A 19,838-nucleotide genomic window follows, 5' to 3' on the forward strand; every position below is an offset into this window, starting at 1 on the left:
AGGGAAGGCTTGAACCCCAGACACCCTGCCACTGCGGGTCACCCCGTGAACAGACTCTCAGCAGCCAGGGCGGAAGGCTCACAGGGGCTCACAGCCAGGGAGGTGTGTGCGGGCCCCATCAGGCCTGGGAGGGAGGGTCGGGCTGGGGGCAGTGGGACAGGCAGGGTGGACTGTGTCCTCGGCAACATCTTTATTGCCAGCAGGCAGGGAATGGCAGGGAGACAGCATGCCCCACCCCCGCCCCCGCCCCAGGGGGCTCAGGAGGGATCCACAGGCCGCTTAGGGGGCCAAATCCGGTCCTTGATCCAGTCCACGTAGCTGGCCACACGGGTGTAGACGCCAGGCTTGTTGAGCCTCCCACAGCCGTCGCCCCAGCTAACGATGCCGTACAGGTGAGCCACCCCGTTCTTCTCACAGGCCAGGGGCCCACCGGAGTCCCCCTGTGCAGAGCTGCCTGTCAGTGCTGGGCCCGCTGGGGAGACTGGCGCTCAGCTCATCGGCACCCTGGAAATAGCCCCCCACCTGCTCCCATCCTGGCCTCCTTTGCCCCAGCCCGAGAATGCCCCCAGAGGCATCTCCGAGGCTCCCCTGGGCCCCCGGGAGGGCTTCCTGCCAGTGTGGGGACAGATGGCAAAGAGATTTATTTCCAAGCAAGCACACGGGCCACTTCCCCCAGGCCTCATAGGCAGGATGTCCTCCTGTGGCCAGCTGGTGAGACAGGGCCTGACCTGTCATCTGGCCCCTAAAGCCCTGCCCAGGCTCCCTCCACGGCCAGCAGTGCGCTTCTCCGGCTGTCTGCCCTGCAGCCCACCGGCACGCCCCGTGTGGCCCCTGTGCTCTGGCACACACCCGCCAGGCACACCCTCCTGGAGAACTCCTAGTCACCCTCAGGACAAGCGCAGACACCCCTCCTCCATGAAGCTACCCTGGACTTCCCCCAAGGGGCCAGCGCCAAGCCCCCACCTAGCTCACCCCCTCACCACGCCTGTCTGTGTGACCTGGGGAGAGTATCGGTCCCTTTCCGGGCCCCAGTCTCCCTGTCTGTGACACGGGAGCAGTCGCCCTCCACCCCCCACCCCAGCAGTGCTCCGGAGTGTGAGTTGCAGGGACTGGCCAGCAGAGGGATCCCCCAGGGATGACAGGGGGAGGGGGAGGGGACGATGACAGTTTGGCTTTTGGGGACACATAGACAACTGCCCTTGGACGGACAGCTGGGACAGGTCAGGCTTTGTGACCTGGCCCTTCGCAGGGCCTCAGTCCTCCCATCTGAGTGAAGGGGGCCTCCCGGCAGTGGTGGGGGACGTGGTGGCTGGTGGGGTGCTCCCTGCTGGCCCTGTGGGTCGGGCCCCTCCTCCAGGCGGCGCGTCTGAGGCTGGGCTCACCTGGCAGGCATCCGACTTGCAGTCGAAGTAGCCGGCGCACAGCATGTTGGGGCTGATGTCCGCCCCATACACCTCGGGGCTGCTGCACTTGTGGTCAGCCACCAGGGGCAGCAGCGCCTCCCGCAGGTAGCTGGAGTACTCGCTCCCATCTGTGGGCAGGGACGCTGTCGGGTGGGTGGGCCCCCGCCCCTTCCCGGGCCCCAAGCTGGCCCCTACCCCCAGCGCCACTCACTCTCATCCTGGTGGCCCCAGCCTGCGATCTGGCACTTGTGTCCGGCAGGGAAGGGGCTGCTGGGCTCCGGCAGGCAGACGGGCTGCACAAACTGGGAGCGCACGGCACAGCGGTCCCCCTTCTTCTTCAGCCGGATCAGGACTGGGTGGGGGAGAGGCCGAGGTGAGCCTGGGGTAGGGGGCCCCGGGTGGATAGAGCATGGCCCTGAGTTACCCTAGGGTACAGCCCCGAGGGGCAAGGGGCTACGGCCTGGGAGACCCGACAGGGAGCAGGAAGGCCCACTCAGACCCCAAAAGGCTGGCCACCTGGGGCTTCCCCCGCTGCTCTGCCCTGGAACCCCTCCCTGCTCTCTGCCCTCATTCTCCTCTCTGTCCCTCCTGTCCACCCCTCCACACACTCCCCTACCTGAGGACTCTGCCCGGGTCCTCGGGGCCCAACCCTTCCCCAGTCCCAGCTCCCCTAGGGAGCGGGAGCGCACACCACCGGCCCTGCAGTGCCCCCACGTGGCCTGAGCCGGGACTCACCGAGGTCATGGTCCCTGGGGTTGAACACGGAGTACAGCGGGTACGGAATGTACTTCTCGATGTGAAATGTCTGTGTCACGTCCGTCGTCAGGTTGAAGAAGTGTTGGCCCAGGACCACCGAGACACTTTCCCTGGGGGGGCTGTGGGGGGGGGGGAGCCGGTGGCAGCACGACTCTGCCCCTGAGCTTGGCTCTTGCCCCACCCACGGAGGCCAAGCAGCCCACAGACAGCCCAGGAGGGTGACCCTGTGCGGGACCACTGCAGGGCACAGGCCCAGGCCCCCGGATCAGCCCCTCCATCCCCTACCAGCCCCTCCACTTTCCCATCTGCTGTCGGTGGGGTCCCTCCCACTCGGGCTCTGCCCTCTTGCCTCCCAGGCAGGGCTGGGGCCGGGGGCTCTACTACCTCTGCTGGGTGGCCTCTCAGGGCGGGCTGCTGGCTGGAAACCCCAGCCCTGGAGGGCTGAGGGGGGTCCCCAGGTGTGCCTGTCGTGTGGCTAAGGAGCAGGCCACCCTGTGAGGCTTCACGGCCCTCTCCTTCCTGCCCATGTCTGTCCTGTTCCGTCAGCCAGCCCTGCCTGGTGCAGACCTGTGACCCCCAACAGGCTTGGCACCCCACAACCCCTCCCTGGATGTGGGAGCAGATGCCTGCTCCCCCTCCCCAGCTTCTTAACCACCCAGTACCATGCTGGGGAGAACACAGTGGTCCCACTTCACAGGCCAGCGGAGAGCCGGCTGAGGGAACACAGTGGTAAGTGCAGGCCACTGTCCCACCCCCACGCACGGCCCTGGGATGACTGCTGGGGCTCACTACCACCCACCCCCAGGCTTCCCCAGCCCGGATCCCTGAGTCGCCATTGTCAGGCCTGTCCTCTCCCACCGGAACCCCTAGACCCCAGCGCCCCGAGCTAAACCTAGTGCGCACCCCAGCGGTTGCAGGGGCCTCGGAGTCCCAGCGCCACCTGTGCCGCTGGGGAAGGGGGGCGGGGCCCGGCTGCTTGTGCAGGGAACGGCCCCGCCCATCACCCTTCCTGCGCATGCGCAAACTAGCTCCGCTCTGACAGCCGAAGGCTCGGGGCTGGGAAGTGCTTCCGCTGGGTCTCCGCAGCCTCCATTCCCAGCACCTGGCTGAGCGCCATGTCCCACCTGAGTCGTGGGGGGCGACGTGGAGTGGGGAACAGAAGGACAAAAGGAGGGGGTTTACCCCGGTCGGTGGGGCAACGTGAGGACAGTGGGTGCTGTCAGGTAGATGCCGGTGGGCAGGGGCGTGGGGGAGGACAGTGGGAAGGTGTGGACGCGCGGATGGTGGGCGAAGCCGCTGGGCAGAGGATGCAGGTGTGCATGGTGCAGGGCGGCACGGGTTGTTTGAGGGAGGTTGGGGGCCAGACACCCCGGGGCCCCAGCCGCTCACCTGTGGGAGAAGCAGTGGGCAGCAGACACCACCCAGCAGGTGTGGACCAGGCTCCCGGCACAGAAGCTGTCCCCGATGTAGATGGCGGCCAGCCAGGGGTGGGAGCCAGGCAGCGAGGACGAGCCCCCAATGATGCGAGGCCGGAGGAAGCTTCTCTTCTTGTGCCGCCTGCCACAGGCTTGGCGACGGGCAGGGGTGGCCTCGGGCACGGTCAGCAGGTTCAGGGTGGGTGCGTGCGGGGCTCTGGTGAGGGACTCTGGGGGCACACGTCACCGGTCACATCCTTCCACCATCCTCAGGCCCGAGCATATCAGCCGCCTCCCCACCCAGGCAGCTCCTCCGGAGCAGAACCCAGGGCTCTAGCCCAGCTCTGGTCCCCTGCACACAGGACTCGCTTGAGCCCCACTCCGTGTCCTTCCCAGCAGCCTCTGGGCCCACAGACAAGCCCAGGGTGGTCAGGGAGCCCTAGGGGCAGGGCCTGGAGTGGGAGACAGCCTCGCAGAGCTGCCACCCGCAGCGACTGACTCCAGGGGTGCCTGCAGGCCTCCCACCACGCTGCTTGCCCCACGGATGCACTGTCCTCTCTGGTGGCCTTCCCTGCATGGTTCAGGTGGGCCAGAGCCACCCAGAGGACCTGGTGACCGGCTGCCTGCTCTGACCCCTGCACAACCCGCTGTGTGGCCTTAGACCAGCCCCGCCCCAGAAGCCTCAGTCGCCCCATCCTCAGATGGGCAGTGGTCCTCCAGAGGGTGGAGGCAGGGGTGGGCATGGGACCGCCCTCCCGCCCTCCCGCCCTGCCCCGCACAAGCCTCCGCACCACAGGCCGCCAGGCGGCAGTACTCCCAGGAGAGCGCGTGCTCTCTCACCACGTAGCACCAGGGCCGCTCGTCTTTGTCAGGGTTCCTGGGTGTGGGGAGAGGCAGTGGGGCGGGTGTCACCCTGCCCCTTGGTCAGGGAAACAGGGAGAGGGAAGGGGGATACACAGCAGGGTGGGACCCCTTACACCCTCCGCCCCCACCCCGGAGCAGCCTTCTGCTCTCTCTGCCCATGGACACGGTGGCCTTGGGCCCGTGGGCCGGAGCCTCAGCCCAGCTCTTCTCACTGGGGCAGCCCCCCAGGCAGAGGGGCCAGGGGCCGCCCCCTGGGACAGACCCTGGCCGCCCTGGGTGAGGTGGTCTCGGCAGACCGGGCCAGTGCCGACCGGCAGTAGGTGTGCGGGCCGAGGCCGAGCAGCGCCGCAGCAGCCACCGAGTCCACATGCAGCTCCTGGTAGAGCAGGTCGGAGTTCCAGGCCAGGCAGCTGAGGCCAGAGGCCGCCGTGCCGGCCACCCCACGGTATTCGGTGCCATTCCCAGTGAAGCACTGCTGGGCGGGCACTGCGGGCGGCAGTGGGCCGTGAGCCTGGGCTCGAGACTGGTCCACCCGCCCCCGGGCCAGGAGGACAACCATGCGGTTCTGAGGCGGAGCGACTCACCGATGTCGCAGAGCCTCCCAGCGTGGCCCGGGGGACAGGCACAAACGGTGGTCCCAGTGGCCACAATCAGGTGGCAGGTGCCCCCATTCAGGCACGGGCTGCTCAGGCAGGCTGCAGGGAGGGCTCAGAAGCTAGGCCTCAGGCATCGAGGGCCCAGGCTCCAGGCGGGGGGCGGGGCAGGTGCCCCTGGCTGGGTGATCCCAGGGGAGCCCCTCCTCTGGGGTGGGGACCGGGGATGGGTGGGGTCACCCATGGGAAGGCTCTGGACACTCCGTTCCCCACCACGCCGTGTACCTGTGTGGTGTGTGTCCTCGCACTGGGCGCGGCCCCCCGCACACTCGCACTGCTCTACGCGGCCCTGGTGTGCCCGGGCCCAGCGGTCGCCCGCCTCCAGGTACTCGTGGCGGGTCTCGTCAAAGCATCTCTCTGGGGGGCCACACGGTGAGTCCCCACTCTCTGCACACCGCTGCCCCCCGCAGGGCCCCACCCTCCCAGGACCTGCCCCCGCCCTCCCCCCCAGGCCTGCTCACCAGTGCTGCAGTCTGGGCCAGCGAAGGCCCTCGTGCAGCTGCAGTGGTAGGCCCCGGGGTCCTGGGTGCGGGTGCAGGAGCCACCATTGAGGCAGGGGCTGGAGGTGCAGGGGTCCGGAGCAGCTGGGGACATGCAGGAGGGCACGGCGGGGGGGCGGTCTGAGAGCCCGGCCAGTCTGCCCCCTGGCTCTGTGCCCCTCACTGCTTGCCACTGTTGGGGCTGCTGCCTTAAAGATGCTTCTGAGGTCCTGGGGGTACGGGTGCCTCAGAACAGGAGCAGCCCCCCAGTCCCACTCAACACTCAGACCCTGGGCAGGTGGGTCTTGACCTCAGCAATGGCCAAAGCAACCCTGTGGTCCCCAGAGAGGGCAGGGTCCTCTCTGCCTGGGAGGGACCTTACTCAAAACTCCTGGGTCCCCGGGGCTGAGGGATCCTGGGCCACCCCTCCCAGCCCCCAGGCCTGTAGTGGGCTCAACCCCTGCGCCCTCCTGCCCTGCAGGCAGGGCCCCCTCCCCGTCAGCTCCGTTCCTGTGGCCCCACCCCCACCAGCACGTGGACCTTGATGCCCCAAGCTCAGTCCCTGCACCCACCTGGGCCCTCCTGGGGCTCGGAGGGCTGTGCACAGTAGCCCCAGGCCCGGTCGCGGTCATAGTTGTGAGTCGTGGCACACCTGTGGGTGGTGTGTGCGGTGACAGGAGAGCCGGGCCAGCTCTCTCAGCTCCACGCACCCCCCCCTCCCCCCGCCTTTCCACCATTCCCTCGTTTACTCGCTCACTCCACCTGCAGAGGCCGATCCCTCTGGAGCAGGAGGGTGGAAGGGCCGGGGACCCTGGAGAAGAGGGGAGGCAGGGCTGGCCGGGACCCACCACTTCCTGCTGGCGCTTCCCTCCGAAGTGCAGGAATGGAACAGGCGGCCGCCATGGCGGAAGGGGAACCGGCAGGGCTGCCCGTCCTCGGTGAGCACTGCTGGGGAGGTAGCCAGCATCACGGGGCTCCCACACCAGCCCCCCCCATGGCTCGTTCTGCCACCACCCCACTTGCCCAGGTGCATGCAGCCTGCCTCCTCCTCCAGGAAGCCCCCCTGACCAACCTGGGCCCCCAGGGCTGCTGCTGGAGGGAGCCACAACAGGCGGGGAGGTGAGCCCCCCACCACGGGGATCCTCTGCCTCTGGAGTGCCCACCGGTGAGGTCATGGGGGCCACCGAGGTCACAGGAGTCGTGGGGCTCCCAGAGGTCACTGTGGCCTTAGGTTCTTGGGGCTCCGTGTGGTTCTAGGAGGAGCCGAGAGGGCTGGGACGGCATCGGTGTGGGACTGGCCCCCTTGCGCCCCGGCCGTGTGGGGGTGCTGGCACAGCCCCAGGCCTCAGACTCCCTAATTGGGCCCTCAAGTCTTGGGGTGGCGACCCAAGGACACCAAACACCCCGAGGCTTCCACTGGGACTGTGACACCTGCCTCCCGCCGAGCCCAAGGGGTCAGAAAAAGCTGGCTTGGGGTCTGCAGGGCAGGGCACCCCCACCCCGAGGTCCACCCTGGGGCTAGAGCAGCTGTGAGGCCCTCAGAGGCCCCACCCCACCCACCTCCAACGCTCAGACCCCACAGAGGCTGGAAAGGGGGGGCAGGCCGTTCCCCCCAGTGGGGGCCCAGTAAGTTGGATTCCCAGGCTCCCTGCCCCTGCCACTGGGCCAGCCCAGCACACCCACCTTACCCCCAAAGGCCAGCTTTCTCCGGGTTGGGCCCCTCACCTACCCCACACCCTGCGAGACCTCAGCCCTGGACTCCTGCAAGGAAGGCCAGGGCTGCAGGTCAATGGGGCCCATGCTCACCCTGCTGGCCCGGAGCTGGGTCCCAGGGGCACCCAGGAGCAGCAGCAGCAGCAGCAGCAGGGGCACTGTGGGTGGGGGGCAGGGGCTGGGGGCCCAGGCCCAGCGCCCCATGGCTCCTCCTGAGTTGGTGTGAGGGGCCGCAGGAGTCAGGAGCAGAGCAGCTGGGGCAGCTGGGGTCAAGGCCGCCTGCAAATGATTAACCTGGCTGCCTCCCGTGCAGGCCTGCAGGTCCCCCGAGTCTGCTGCCCGGCTCAGCCCGTCAGGCCCAGAGGGCCTGCTGCCCCTCCGGTCTCAGCCACCGGACAGTGCCCTCGGGTCTAAACCAAGAAGCCGCCCCTCAAAGTCTTCCGGGGCAACACAGCAGGGAGGGCCCGGACACCCAGTCCACGTGGGAACCATGCTCAGCCCCTCCCCCGCCCCAGCCTGGAGGGCGGGTGCTGGCTGGGGACCCACGTGAGGCCGGGCAGAGAGGAGGCCCGATGCCTCCGGTGGGGGTGCCGCTCTGCAAACAGGGACCGGACGGGGCCTCTGCTGCCACTCCCAGGAGCAGTCTGGGGCGGACGACGTGGCGGAGGGGGCGCAGCAGGACTAGAGCCACCCCTCAGTCTTCCCTGACTCAGAGGTGTCCCCTCCCCATCTCTCCTGGACTCCCTCTCTGGTCCCCAGCAGAGCCCTGGCTGGTTACCTAGGGGACACCAAGAGCCACCAAGCCCTGGCTTGGGATCCCACCCGGTGGAGAGTGCCTGCGACCCAGCTGCCCTCCCTCCCTCCTGGCCCAGACTGAGGTGGGGTGGGTGCTGGCCCCTCTTCATCCTGACACCCCCAGGGCCCCCCAGGAGCATACGGAGCAGCCCCACAGGCCCCTCCCACTCTCAGGCCTCTGGCAAACCGAGGACCCCCTCCCCCCAACTCAGAGGAGGAAGGGGTTCGGGGTCCCTCAGCACTGCGCTGCTGGGGTTGCCCCAAGGCCACCTGGGCCAACGGCACCGTCTCTGTCTGCTCTGGCCCAGGTCCACACAGCCCTGCCCCTCCGAGGCCCCTCCCGTGACCACGGCCCAGACCCTTTCCTGGGCCTTCTCCAGTCAGGTGTCCACCCAGGCGACCCCCTCCGAGTGAGTCGATGGCCGCCTGCAGGGTCCCCACTGTGCCCTGGACAGGACAGCTGTGCTGACCTGCAGGGGACGGTGTGACGTGGACAAGACCAAGACCTGACCTGCGGGCCACTTCCTCATCCCCTCCCACAACATGGGCACAAGGTCTCCCCAAGGACAGGGCCTGGGGCCCCAGCTCCCAGCAGGAGGTCAACACTGTCCTTGAAGACACTTTATTGAGGGGAGGCTGGGTGCAGGGCAATAGGGGACAGGCTGAGGAGCCCCCTGAGGCAGCCCCGTCTGCAGCCATGGCCCCGCCCTCTCCCGGTTTGGCTCCCAGTTCCCTGAAGACAGGCTTGGGCTGCGCCCCGAGGTCATGGGCCTTCATGCTCGCGTCCAGGCGGGCAGCTCAGGTGCAAGGTTGGAGGCACCAGGGGTCCGCTGGGGGGGCTCAGACGAAGGTAGCGTGGTGAGGGCTGGCCTTGGGCTTGGTGGGCCTGCCTGGCACAGGGCTCCGGCCTGGGAGCTCTGACACCGGGGGCCTGCTGGCTGCTGACCTCCGGGGGCCTGTCCACAACCCCGGGAGCCTGCGGGCCAGCCCGGGTGCGGAGCCAGTGACTAGGTCCACGTCGATGATCGTGCTGACGGGGAGGCCTTGGCTGCTGTGGGCCCCACCTCCTGTCACAGGGAGAAGAGAGACGCTGTCACCTGGCTGCTCAAAGCCCTATAGACGCCCAGAGCAGGTGCCACCACCCAGCTGCCTGGCACCGTTGCTGGGTGTGGGAGAGGTTCCTCAAATACCCAAATGCACCCTGGGGCCGGCAACCTCTGCCTGCAGCCTCTCGGCCCAAGTCAGGAGTCTGCCAACCGCCAGCCTTGAGCCGCTCGTTCAACAAGTCCCGGGCCCCCAGGGCCCAGCACACCTGGACACCCAGAGCATCTGCCCAACACCACATGCTTCAGGGGAGGTCCTGAGGCTGAGGGCAGGAGCAGGCTTTAACTGGGAGAGGAGAGGGCAGAGGCTGGGGCCCCGGGTGCTGGAGGCTAAGGTCTGGGGGTACAGGGCCCAGGTTCTGTGCTGGGGGACCTGGGGGAGCCTCTACTGGTCACAGGGACACCCAGGGCTCCCTGCCCCCTGCCCTTGTTCAATCCATTCCCAGCCAGCCTGGGGCCCCTCAAAAGCTGTTCAGCACCGGGGCCCCCAGATGCCTGCCCCTGCCACCCCCTCAGCCCTCCTTTCCTACCCTCCCCAGCCGGCTCTCCACCTGAGGACACTGAACTGTCCCCTTGCCAGGGCTTTTGGTGGGGGGCGGGGGAGGTGGTACACTGTCTGCTGCTAAAACAAGGGTTGTGTGGCTTGGGGTCCAGGGGCCAGGGCAGGGTCCCAGGGCCCCACAAGGGCTCTGGTGGGCCTCTGGAGTGGGCTGTGGCCAGTGGAGAGCAATGTGGGGGGCTGTCTCCGTGACAGAACCCTCCACCCTCTGCCCCAGGAGCTGGAACCCGGCAGAGGTCCCTGGCCTCATCTTGCCCTGACTCCCACCCCAGGCTAATACAGCCCCCCAACTCCTCCGGGGGGGCTGTCTGCCAGCTTGTCCTTAGGCCAGGGCCACTAGGGAGGTGGTAAACGGTCCTCAAGGGGCAGGCCCCCCACCTGGGCTGGGGGGAGGACCAAGCCCTGAGGGGGTTGTGCCAAACAGCACTGGACACACCCACAGGCCTCACTGCCAGTGTCCAGTGCCCCTAGCCTGGCCACCAGCCTGTCCACCCACCCGTTGCCCTGGCCCACACCTTTACCCTCATGAACTCAGTCCCGCCTGGCCACGCTCTCCCCCCAACCCTGTTACCACCCTGGGGTCTCAAGCCCTACCCCAGCCCCCTATCTGTCTCCTCCAAGTAGCTCAGTGCCCAGCAGCCCCTACCTCACCCCCAGGAGTTCCCAGGCTGCTAGAAACTGCCTCGGAAGCCCCCAGACCCTGGGGTGGGCAGCATCCCTGGAGGACAGAGACCTGCTGTCCTGGGGGTATCCTTAGGAACGAGCAAGGAGTGGGCATGGCTCCCTCCACCGGGCTCCCTGGCTCACCCCAGCCGTGATGCCCAGGTTGGGGCTCCTATCTGCCAGGTGCAGGCAGGAGCCTGGCCTACCTATGGGGTGTCAGGGCCCCATGGGGACAGGGAGCCCCAGTCCACGACCCCCAGTGAGCAGGCTGGAGGAGGGGCCCTTCGCCACTGATGCCCCTCCCCGGGCCCTGGTTTCCCCAGCCTGGCTGGGAGGGCGAGGCCCTGTTCCTGCCCTGGGTCCAAGGCCTCTGAGTGCGGGTGGGTTGGCCACAAGCCTGTGTTCCCCCAGCTGACCTGTGACCTCAGAGTCCACACCCCACTGCACCCCGTGCCTCCACGTGGCCCCCTAGGCAGGTCCCCTCAATGACAAGTCCCCGAGGGACACATCATAGTCCCCGGGGCACATCAGTATTGGGGTGCCCAGCTGGCACATAGCCTTCCCACCTCACATGGGGGCTGCTCAGGTCTTAATTGGAACAACGAAAAGCTTTTCAGGAAGAACTACTTCCCCACCCCCGCCCAGTGCTGGGGGGCCGGTCTTTCAGTCATGCAGCAAACGTCCCGCTCCCAGCCTGTCACTGGGTCCCCAGCGCTCCCAACACTGGCTACAGGGTGGGAGGTGAGGAGGCCAGGCTTTGATCTAGCTTCAGGGTGCAGAGAGGGCAGGGTGCGCCCTGGATCCTTCGCCCCCATTTGGGCATCAGCCTGGAGCCTTCGAGGGTGTGTGGCCCCACACGGGCTCAGAGCCTGGCCCTCCCATCCTCCCCAAATGGACCCCCAGGAACACAGAGGCCTGCGGGGGCACAGCCTTGGCTGCGGGCCTTCTGAGCTCAGGGCAGCTCAACAGGCACAGGAGCGGGGGGAGATGCCTGCTTCTGGGACCGGGCGGCTGGCACACGGGCCAGGACATGCATGTCACAGGAGGGCGGCTGAAGTCCAGGCCCTGCCCACCTGGCCCGGACTTGGCTCTTCTGAGGAAGTGGCAGCCCCAGGCCTGTGACTCAGTGGCAGGGGCCCAGCCCTGTGAAGCAGGCCGGTGTTACGGCCGCATGCCAGGGCCTGCCCCAGAGCAGCCACCACCTGGCCCCCCTGGCAGGGACGCCACAGGGCTCCGCAGGGGCCACCATTTCCAAAGGGAGCACGGTCCTGCTCACACCTGCCCCCTGCCCCTCAAACACCAGGCCCGAGGCTGCAGCCGGGGCCTCGTCCTCTGCTCTGGCCACTCGGCTGAGCCCTCCTCCCCAGGGCTCTGCCGCCCCTGACTTGGCACTGACCAAATTCTGGGGTTCTGACTGTGCACAATGTGCCCCCCAAGAGCCCTGCTGGACTGCCCCTTGCGCCCAGAGCCTGAAGGGGCCCTTCCCTTTGCTGGCTGGCTGTCATCTGCCCCTGGGCCAGCCCTTTCATTTGTCCACTGGCGTTCTTGGCGCAGGGTTCCACGTCTGCTCTGGTCCTCTGGGCTCCACTGGGAGGTAGTGGCAGAGTGGGACAGTGGAGTACCCGCTGCACTGGCTGGACCAGGGCGGGGGGTGCAGCCTGACCCCTAGGCCCCCTTTAGGCTCCCCCTGGGGACCCGGCCCCAGCCGCCTGCCCTCTAGGGACAAGAGACCCTCCTTGTCCTCCATTGCTGTGACTTCTGCCCACTTGCTCTGAATTGTCCGCTGAACCAGGTGCTTCATGTCCTTCAAAGCCACCCTGCCACCTCCTCTGTGAAGCCTCCCCGGCTGCCCCTCAGATAATTCCCCAGCACAAGGAGGCATGGGCACAGCTCAAGCGGAAAATGTGGGGACAGAAGAGAGGCCTAGGCAGGGGCTCCGAGGCCCACCCTCCAGGCCCTACCCCATTCTGCCTGCTTCCTGCTTTCCCACTGGGTCCCGTGGAAAAGAGCTCGACAGCCCCAACCAAAGTCCTGGTTGCCATCTGTGGCTCGGTCACACACACAGTCCCTCTACTCGGACCCGCAGCCTGCTGGTGCCTGCGTGAGTGGTCGGGTGGGGGCCAGGCCAGCGTCTCACTCAGCGCTGCCTGCCTAGCAGCCTCTGGGCACCAGGCCACAGCACTCGAGGGAGGCATGTTTCCCGGAGAGTGCGGACACACCATCCCGGGGCCACGCTGAGGGTGGGCCGAGGGCCTGGGGGCGGGGCTGCGGCAGTGGCCAGCCCCCTGCGCTGTGCTGGAGGGCTGCATGCAAGTGGGCCAGGGGGGTCACACGGACCTATGACGGAGGGAGCTGCGGGCTCTCCGGGAGCTGCCACTCTGGCAACAAGGCACTGAGCCACAGGACGTCTACGCCGGCCTCTGCCCCGCCCAGTGTGCAGTCTCTCCTCCCCTGAGCCTCTGGGGACCTGGGCCTGGACAACTGTGCCAGGCCTCCTCCCAGGAGGGCCATGTGGCCCTGCATACAGCTGCCCCCATCAGTGATCGCTCAGGGGTGGGTGGTTGCCAGGGACGACTTCAGGCACTGAGGGGGAGGAGGCACCCTGGGGCTGGCCTCTGGAGGGGCTGGGGACTCAGCCAGGACCCTGACAGGGCCTACACTGCAAGTGCAGGCAGGTGGCAGTCGGATGTCAGGCTGGCTCTGCTTCCTGGGGGCAGGGCAGGGCATGGGCTGGTCCACTCAGTGGGCAGAGGGAGGGGCTGTGAAGGAGAGAGTTCAAGCCCACGCCCTGGGAAGGGCTGTGGACAGGCCCTCGAAAAGCCTCTCCCAACCCCGCCAGGTCACAGCAGAGCCCCGCTGTTCCCTGCCCTGACACTTGACTGAGTCGTGGCTGAATGCTCAGTCCTGGGAGCCAAGGTGAGGACCTGGCCGTGAACCCACCCAGAACAGAAGAGGGGGTGGCAGGGCCGGTGGCCTCCAGGCTGCCCGTCAGCACCGCAGGCCGCCCCAAGGCCAGCTCCGACACCTTCCCCATAAACACATTCCCAGGGCGCCTCTCTCAGCAGGAAGAAGGTGCCCGTTAGGAGGCTGCCTCTGCGCCCCGGCCTGCTGGTGTGGACGGAGGTGTCTCTCCCAGCCCATGAGCACACCCATGAGCATGCCCGTGAACCCAGCGCTGCCCTCTGCATGGCCCAGTGAGACTGATGATCAGAGTTGGATCCTTACTTGCCAGGACCCGAGGATAGTCACCACTGCCACGTGGCCTGGTGCTGCCCAGGGCGGGAAAAGCCAGGGGACACCCACGAACCCCCAGGGGGATTCCTGGGGCCTTTGGGTCCAGACAACCACAGCCGCCTCTCCCAGCCGTGCTGTGGAAGCACTGCCTGACAACGGCCGGACTGGCTGCCACTGCGCCGGTCCCTCCAAAGCCCCGCCCTCCTGCTGAGAACACGTATCTCGGCCTGCGTGGGCATCGGCCCGGACACCTAACGGAGGCTGGCTCCACTCCTGGTCAGGGGGCTCACAGGAGGCAACCAATCAATGTTTCTCTCTTAGGTCGATGTCTCTCCCTCTCTAAAATCAATAAATACTTTTTTTAAAGAAAGGAAAAGAAAGCCTGCACCCCTCAGAGCAGCCCCGTTCTGAAGTCCTCTGTCCTCGGCCACAGACAGCAGGCCTGCAGCCAGGCTGGGTGAGCGGTGTGGCTTTCAGTGTCAGCGCCCTGACCAGCGCCCCAACACAGCTGAGATGTGGGGACCCCAGGGCCCAGCGACACCACCACACGGTGTGTATCACCCCGGATGGAGGGGCCACTACGGCCACCCGGACGCTCAGGCACCTTTCACAGCAAGCCCTGGGACAGGGAGACGCTGAGAAACACCTTCCTCTGCCCCCAAGCGGCCCAGGGCTCCCGGTGCGGGCCCCTCTATCGCAGCGGGGCTGCAGCCAATTCGACCTATGCAGACAAGGAGGTGTGGCTCCCCGACGCACTGCACCTGGCGTGGAGCCCCACTCGGGGGCCTCCACGCCGCCGTCGCTGTAGACCGAGGCCCCTCCCAGCAGCAGCTCCTGCTCAAGATGGCCGAGAGCTGACGGCTCAGGGTCCCCTCTGCCCAGTGTCTTGGGGTCGGGGGGCTGTGGCCAGCGGTGATTGGGAGGAGCCTGCCGGGCGCTGGGAACACCTATGCTCCTACTCGGCTGGCACCACCTGCCTGCCACCATCACCACGTCAGGAACAGCGAGGACACAGAGGGCACTGATGTCCCCGATGGGTGAGCCAGGGAAGAGAGGGTGCCTGGCCAGGGCACAGGGCCCACGCGGAAGTTCGTTAGGTGGGAAGTCTGAGCCCCGAGTGGCAGCACCATCGGGACCTGACAGCCCGAGCGAGACCGGAGCAGCAGAGGCAGGTGGGAGCTGAGAGGCAGCCACTGGCCACAGGGCAGCCAGAGAGTCTCAGCCCCAGGCCCACGGGCAACAAGGCGGATGAACTCGGCCCAGCCACCTCACCTGCCCAGGCGACAGCAGACAGGTGAGGCCTGCCTGCCCGGAGCACCGGTGTGTCAGGCAGCAGAGGCCCCGGGCCCCACCCCAACTCCCTCTGCCCGCAGGGAGCCAGCACACAGCGGAGTCTGCAGGCACAGGTAGGGTGCTTGAGGCCATCTGCTGAGTGAATGGCCCACATGAAAAAGTCACTATATTAAGGCAGACCCACCGAGTCCCTAAAATCCTGCAATATTTCCCCTGGAGTAAAACGCGCGCGTCATTTGCCCAAGTGCACACAAACGTGCAGGTGAAAGAAAGCTCCGACCCAGTCCCATGGTGAGCTCCAGCGTTTATTCCCCTGGGAAGACACAGCCTCGGACACAGGGACGCCGCGCACAGGGCCACAGGGAGGAGCAGAGGGAGTCCGCGCCGGTGCGTGCGAGTGCGGCATGCATGCAGACACCTGCGCCTCCGGGCCGGTGGTGGTGCTGCCTCCGCGGGAGCAAGGGGAGGCACCGGCCCGCCCCACACTGTGCATGGCCTCCACGCCGCGTGAGCGCGCCTGTGGAAGGCGGCCACGGTGCCCGCCTCCCCTGTGGGTGTGGCCACGGGCCCTGGGGCAGGACCCAGATGGGCCTGAGCAAGTGTGTCCCCACCACCCTGACAGAGAATGGGTCTCGACCCAAAGTGTCCACGGGTCACCGAGCATGTGGGGGAAGGGTGGCCACCGGGGCTCATGGACGTGCACAGTGCGCAGGCTCCTTGTCCACAGCACGGGTGGGGTGGGGCCGCACATGGCGGTAGCGCCAGTGTGGGCGGGCAGCTGAGCGGAGGCCAGGAGACCGCTGGACCTCTGACGCGGGGCTCCTGGGAAGCGCCCCTGCTGCCAGCCGCACCCTCACCGAACGCAGGAACCCACTACACTCGTGCTCCCGGAAGTTTGGAGAAATGCCGTGACTACCCGAGGTCAAGACGCCGACGCCGCACAGAAAGCCCTCTGCTGCCCTGTCACCTGAGCCGCGCCCCTGGGTACGCAGGGCCGGCGCCCACACAGACGCAGGCATCCGAGGGCGGTCCTGCCCAACCGCTTGTGCTTTATTTACTTCTCAGGACAGGAGCCTTTTCTTTTCAGTCTTGAGACAAATGCTGAAAATGCTAGCTCTCCACATTTTAAGAGTGACATGTATATTTCCAGAAGTCCCCAGGGCCTTACTCTGTGGGCCAGGACCAGGGGGAGGCCAGGGAGGAGGGCTGCTGTGTGCTCCCACGGCACGGGAGCGTCTGCATGGAGCCCCTCTGTGACCATTCTGACACACTCTGGCCGCTGCCACAGCCCCACGCCCTCCTGGCAGACAACACGGGGCAGCCCCCCATAACCACGGTGACTGAAAGGGGACACCTCGTTAGATGACCATGGGGCAGGGGTGACCTAGCACAGTTGTGTCTTTTTCACTGGGGACGAGGTGGATGGGCGGACACCCCGGGCGGACAGCTGAGTGGCACGGAGTCAGAGGTGAGCGGGGGCGCCGAGCCCGGAGGTACCTGGTCTGGGAGGCCCGGCCGAGTCCTGCTGGGCTGGGGGTGGCGGCAGCAACGTGCTGTTGGGGCTGCTGATGTCCCCCTCCCCAGTGAGCGTCAGGTCGGCCACATGCTCGCCCTCCACAGTCTGGACGTCCCCAGCCTCCACTTCCTGTGCGTAGGGTGTGGGGGTCGTGGGGGTCGTGGGGGTGCAGAAGGGAGGGCTGTCGGCTGAGCTGGGGCTGGTCGCCGGGCTCTCGGGGTGGTCTTGGGCAGGTCCCCTCGGCTCTCGGGGCCAGGGCACTGTCTCCTGGCCGGGGCTTGTCGCGCCCGGAGGTAAACGCAGAAACTCGGGCAGCACCAGGTCCTCCTTCCTCAGCAGCCCGCGCTGGTCATCTGCTCTGTTGCTCTGAGCTTTGGAAATAAGCTCAAAAAACGCTGTTGGGAGAAAACCCGCACGGGCCAAGTTTCAATGTGCACACCGAACGCCCCGCGGTGAAAGCACACGCCTGAAACGTCCTCGCCCCTGTCCTACCTGCTGCCCTCAAACTGCAGCCCTTGGTCGGGAGGCACCTACCTCTCCACCACCGCTGCCCACAGAACCGCGGGAAGGCCTGGCCTTCTAGAACAATCTGGAACGCTCTATAGCTCCCCAGGAGCCAGGCTGTGTGAAGTCCAGACCTGAGTCACCCCAAACCCATGACCTGTGGGCTGACATGCCTGGAAGCACACCTAGGGACCTTCACAGTCCTGCGTCCTCCCCAGGATGACAGGAGTGACCCGCAGATGCTGCGTAAGGCCACAGGTGGGCTGAGCCGGCCTCAGCCAGCGAGGGGCACTGTGTGAAGGGCACCTTGGTGGTGGCACCCCAACCTGGGCCTCTGGAGTCGGCCCGTTCTCTCAGGATGGCCCTGACGACACTGAGCAGAGCAGAGCAGAGCCCTGCGGCCCCTCTGGGCCTCCTGCGTCCCTCCAGCTTCCCCAGTGGCGCCTCCAGAACCCCGGCTGCTCTGCTCGCCTGGAGGGCTTCTCAGCTGTAACTCAAGGCCACCACGCACAGGAGGCAGCACCTGAATTGAGCTCTCTGGCGTTCAGGTGACACTCTCGGCTTTTGAACAAGGACAAGGGTGTGACAATCTCAAATCCTGATGTGTCTCAGACACGAAGAGACTTCTGCACACGGCGGGGGGCGGGGGGTCCCTCCCGCCTGCGCAGCCCCTGCAGGGAGCTGGTGGGTGTGAGGATCGAAGGGCAGGCTGCGCAGGGTGCGGGGCGGCTGCCCAGTGGAACCCTCCATTCAGACCCAGCAACAGCGACTGCTTCTGGCTCTGCTCTGCTGCTCTTCTTCGTTAGCGGCTTATAGAGGAGGAAGAACGTCCCACAAAAGAGACCCCCGCCCCGCCCCAGTGCCTCCTTCCCCGCCTGCATCCCTGGAAGGGGCAGCCCTCAGGCCCCTCCAGGAGGACAGCGAGCAGGGCCCCTGCTGGATGCCGCCTCCCTGGCACCCGCCTGCTGTTGAGGGCCCTCTGACACTAACCGAGCCTCCACCCCAGCTGGAGGCGCAGGCGGAGGGGACAGGCTGCACCTGGGGCACCACTGTGCTCCCCACCCGCCACCACGGGGGTGCGCCCTAACTCCTACGGGCCTGGCTCTCCGTCCGAGAGCGGGGGCTCTGGTGAAGCCACCCAGACTGACACCAGGGGTCCACTCCCACAGGACAGGAGCCTGGCCTCCAGTCGAAGACGTCCTAGACACCGACACGGTCGCCACGACAAAACGGGCAAGGTGAGAAAGTGCACATACCCTCTGCTTCGTCCAAATTAATTTTCTGATATTTTTTTTTCCCAATCTTTGCAATAGATTCTTCTCTCTTTGAAAGCCGGGGATCCCTAGCATTTTTTCCATTTTCTCCTTTTATTTTAATAGAATTAGACTTGCCTAGTGTTCTCTCCTCTCCCTGCATTAGAAGGAAAGCCAGAGTTCTACTCACAGTTCAGACACAGGTCAGCACACAGTTCATCGGGGGCAGAGTGGCCGGGTCTGCGGCCCAGCCCGCCAGGACGGTGGGGGCGGCTGCTGTGAGACTCAAACCGCAGAGCCCTCGGGCACAGGCGCCCACGTGCAGGCGGGCTGGCGAGTCTCAGGTCTAGGGAGCATGCCCAGAGGGGCACGGGGGACCCCCAGGGGCCGGGCGACATGCAGTCCTACTCCGGCACATGGCCGGTCTGCGGGGAGTGGGGACACCAGGCGGGCGGGCAGGGGAATTACCGTAGCTGAGAAACTTCTGGAGCTGGAGGTCCCAGCAGTGCTCTGCCTGACTCGAGCGCCTTTCTGTTTATCTGTGGGTGGGGCCAGGGAGACAGGCTTCGTGAGCACGCGGTGTCTGCACAGCCTCGAGGGCACACCCGGAGCGGAGCCCGGCGTGGCATGTCCCTCCTCCACCTACACAAACAGGCCAGATGCCCGGCCAGACCAGGGACAGGACCAGCGTCCTCCGCCTGCGCAGAGGCAGGACATGCTGTGTGTGTGTGAGGGGGAGGCACCTGGGGGCTCGACCATGTCCACTGGGACATGTCGGAGGCCAGGCACCAGAAAGCCTGTTCCATGGGCGACTCCGTGCGAGCACTCTCTGGAGAGCAGAGTCACGCAACTTCATACACGACTGTCCCTTAGTCAGGACTACGCTCAGGCCTCCGTGCCCCCGGCAGCTGCCCGGACACCCTGCCCGGAGGCTTGCCACTGCTCTGCAGACTCACTGGTGCCCAAGGGGGCCCTGGAGGGAGGCACCCAGTGCCACATCACCTGCCCACCGGGGAGCAGGCCCAGGATGGGGAGTGCAGTGTTCCCCAGGCTGGCCCAGGGAGGTCTCTTCTTTAATGAGGGGAGGAGCCACCACCAGGACCATCACCCCAGGCCACTGGGACATCCCCAGGGGACAGGGACATTTCAGAGCTGAGCAGCCCTCAGAAATCTCCTGGGCTTCAGGCAACTTCTTACGAAGCCACCTCCCCTCGGGAACCAGCAGGCAGCACTTGGAAGGGGCAGGGAGAAGGGCAGGGGCGGGGCTGTGGGACCCCAGGGTCTCTGGGTAGATGTGGCCGAGGCCGGGGCTCCCCGTGGGAAGAGCTCTGTGAGCCACACACAGGGAACACGGGACAGGACTGCAGGCACGCCCCAGTCAGCGAGGCTCCCAGCACTGTGGCCCTTGCTCACAGGGACCCCAGGCCTCCAGGGAACAGAGCATGTTCTCTCCCCCCGCCCCCCCCGCCCCCAAGTTGAAGCACAGCTCGGTGTGCTGAGTCCTCGAACAGTCAGGGTGGGGGCACTGCAGAGCCCGCCAGCTGAGGACAGAGGAGCAGGGCGGCCGCAGTTCTTGGCCTCGTGCTCCGGGGCCTCCTGCCCAGTCGGGGGCCTGGCGGGGCTGTGCTCGGCCCG

At 66.7% G+C, this 19,838-nt stretch overlaps 2 protein-coding genes across 6 annotated transcripts in view; both read right to left on the bottom strand.

Moving 5' to 3' along the window:
* Positions 1–177: 177 nt before the first annotated feature.
* HGFAC (HGF activator) lies at positions 178–7,581 on the bottom strand. 2 transcript variants are annotated; one of them, XM_037046635.1, is made up of 14 exons: positions 7,377–7,581; positions 6,643–6,823; positions 6,419–6,515; positions 6,143–6,222; positions 5,553–5,675; positions 5,317–5,448; positions 5,023–5,133; positions 4,750–4,924; positions 4,366–4,451; positions 3,549–3,804; positions 2,139–2,278; positions 1,615–1,755; positions 1,383–1,531; positions 178–440 (listed from the first exon to the last, which is right to left on the bottom strand). In XM_037046635.1, exons 1-14 carry the CDS (start codon positions 7,485–7,487, stop codon positions 258–260), a joined length of 1,965 nt encoding a protein of 654 aa, XP_036902530.1. In that variant the 5' UTR covers positions 7,488–7,581; the 3' UTR covers positions 178–257. The 2 variants fall into 2 exon arrangements, with proteins under 2 accessions (XP_036902530.1, XP_036902521.1); XM_037046626.1 differs by having other exon boundaries at positions 6,419–6,518.
* A 1,188-nt stretch (positions 7,582–8,769) lies between these two features.
* RGS12 (regulator of G protein signaling 12) overlaps positions 8,770–19,838 on the bottom strand; it is an 82,155-nt gene continuing 71,086 nt past the window's right edge. For 2 of the 4 annotated variants that reach the window (XM_037046586.1, XM_037046611.1), the window contains 4 exons: positions 18,672–18,742; positions 18,207–18,360; positions 16,428–16,841; positions 8,770–9,145 (listed from right to left, as the gene is read on the bottom strand). In XM_037046586.1, coding sequence (XP_036902481.1) covers positions 8,919–9,145; positions 16,428–16,841; positions 18,207–18,360; positions 18,672–18,742 — 866 coding nt within the window. In that variant the 3' untranslated portion in view covers positions 8,770–8,918. Of the gene's footprint in view, positions 9,146–15,221; positions 16,842–18,206; positions 18,361–18,671; positions 18,743–19,838 lie in introns of those variants that run through there. The other 2 variants (XM_037046595.1, XM_037046603.1) reach the window with 2 other exon arrangements.

This window comes from Sturnira hondurensis, unplaced genomic scaffold (genome assembly GCF_014824575.4).
Source record: "Sturnira hondurensis isolate 20B ecotype Veracruz unplaced genomic scaffold, ASM1482457v3 Scaffold0000780, whole genome shotgun sequence".
Classification (NCBI taxonomy): Eukaryota; Metazoa; Chordata; class Mammalia; order Chiroptera; family Phyllostomidae; genus Sturnira; species Sturnira hondurensis.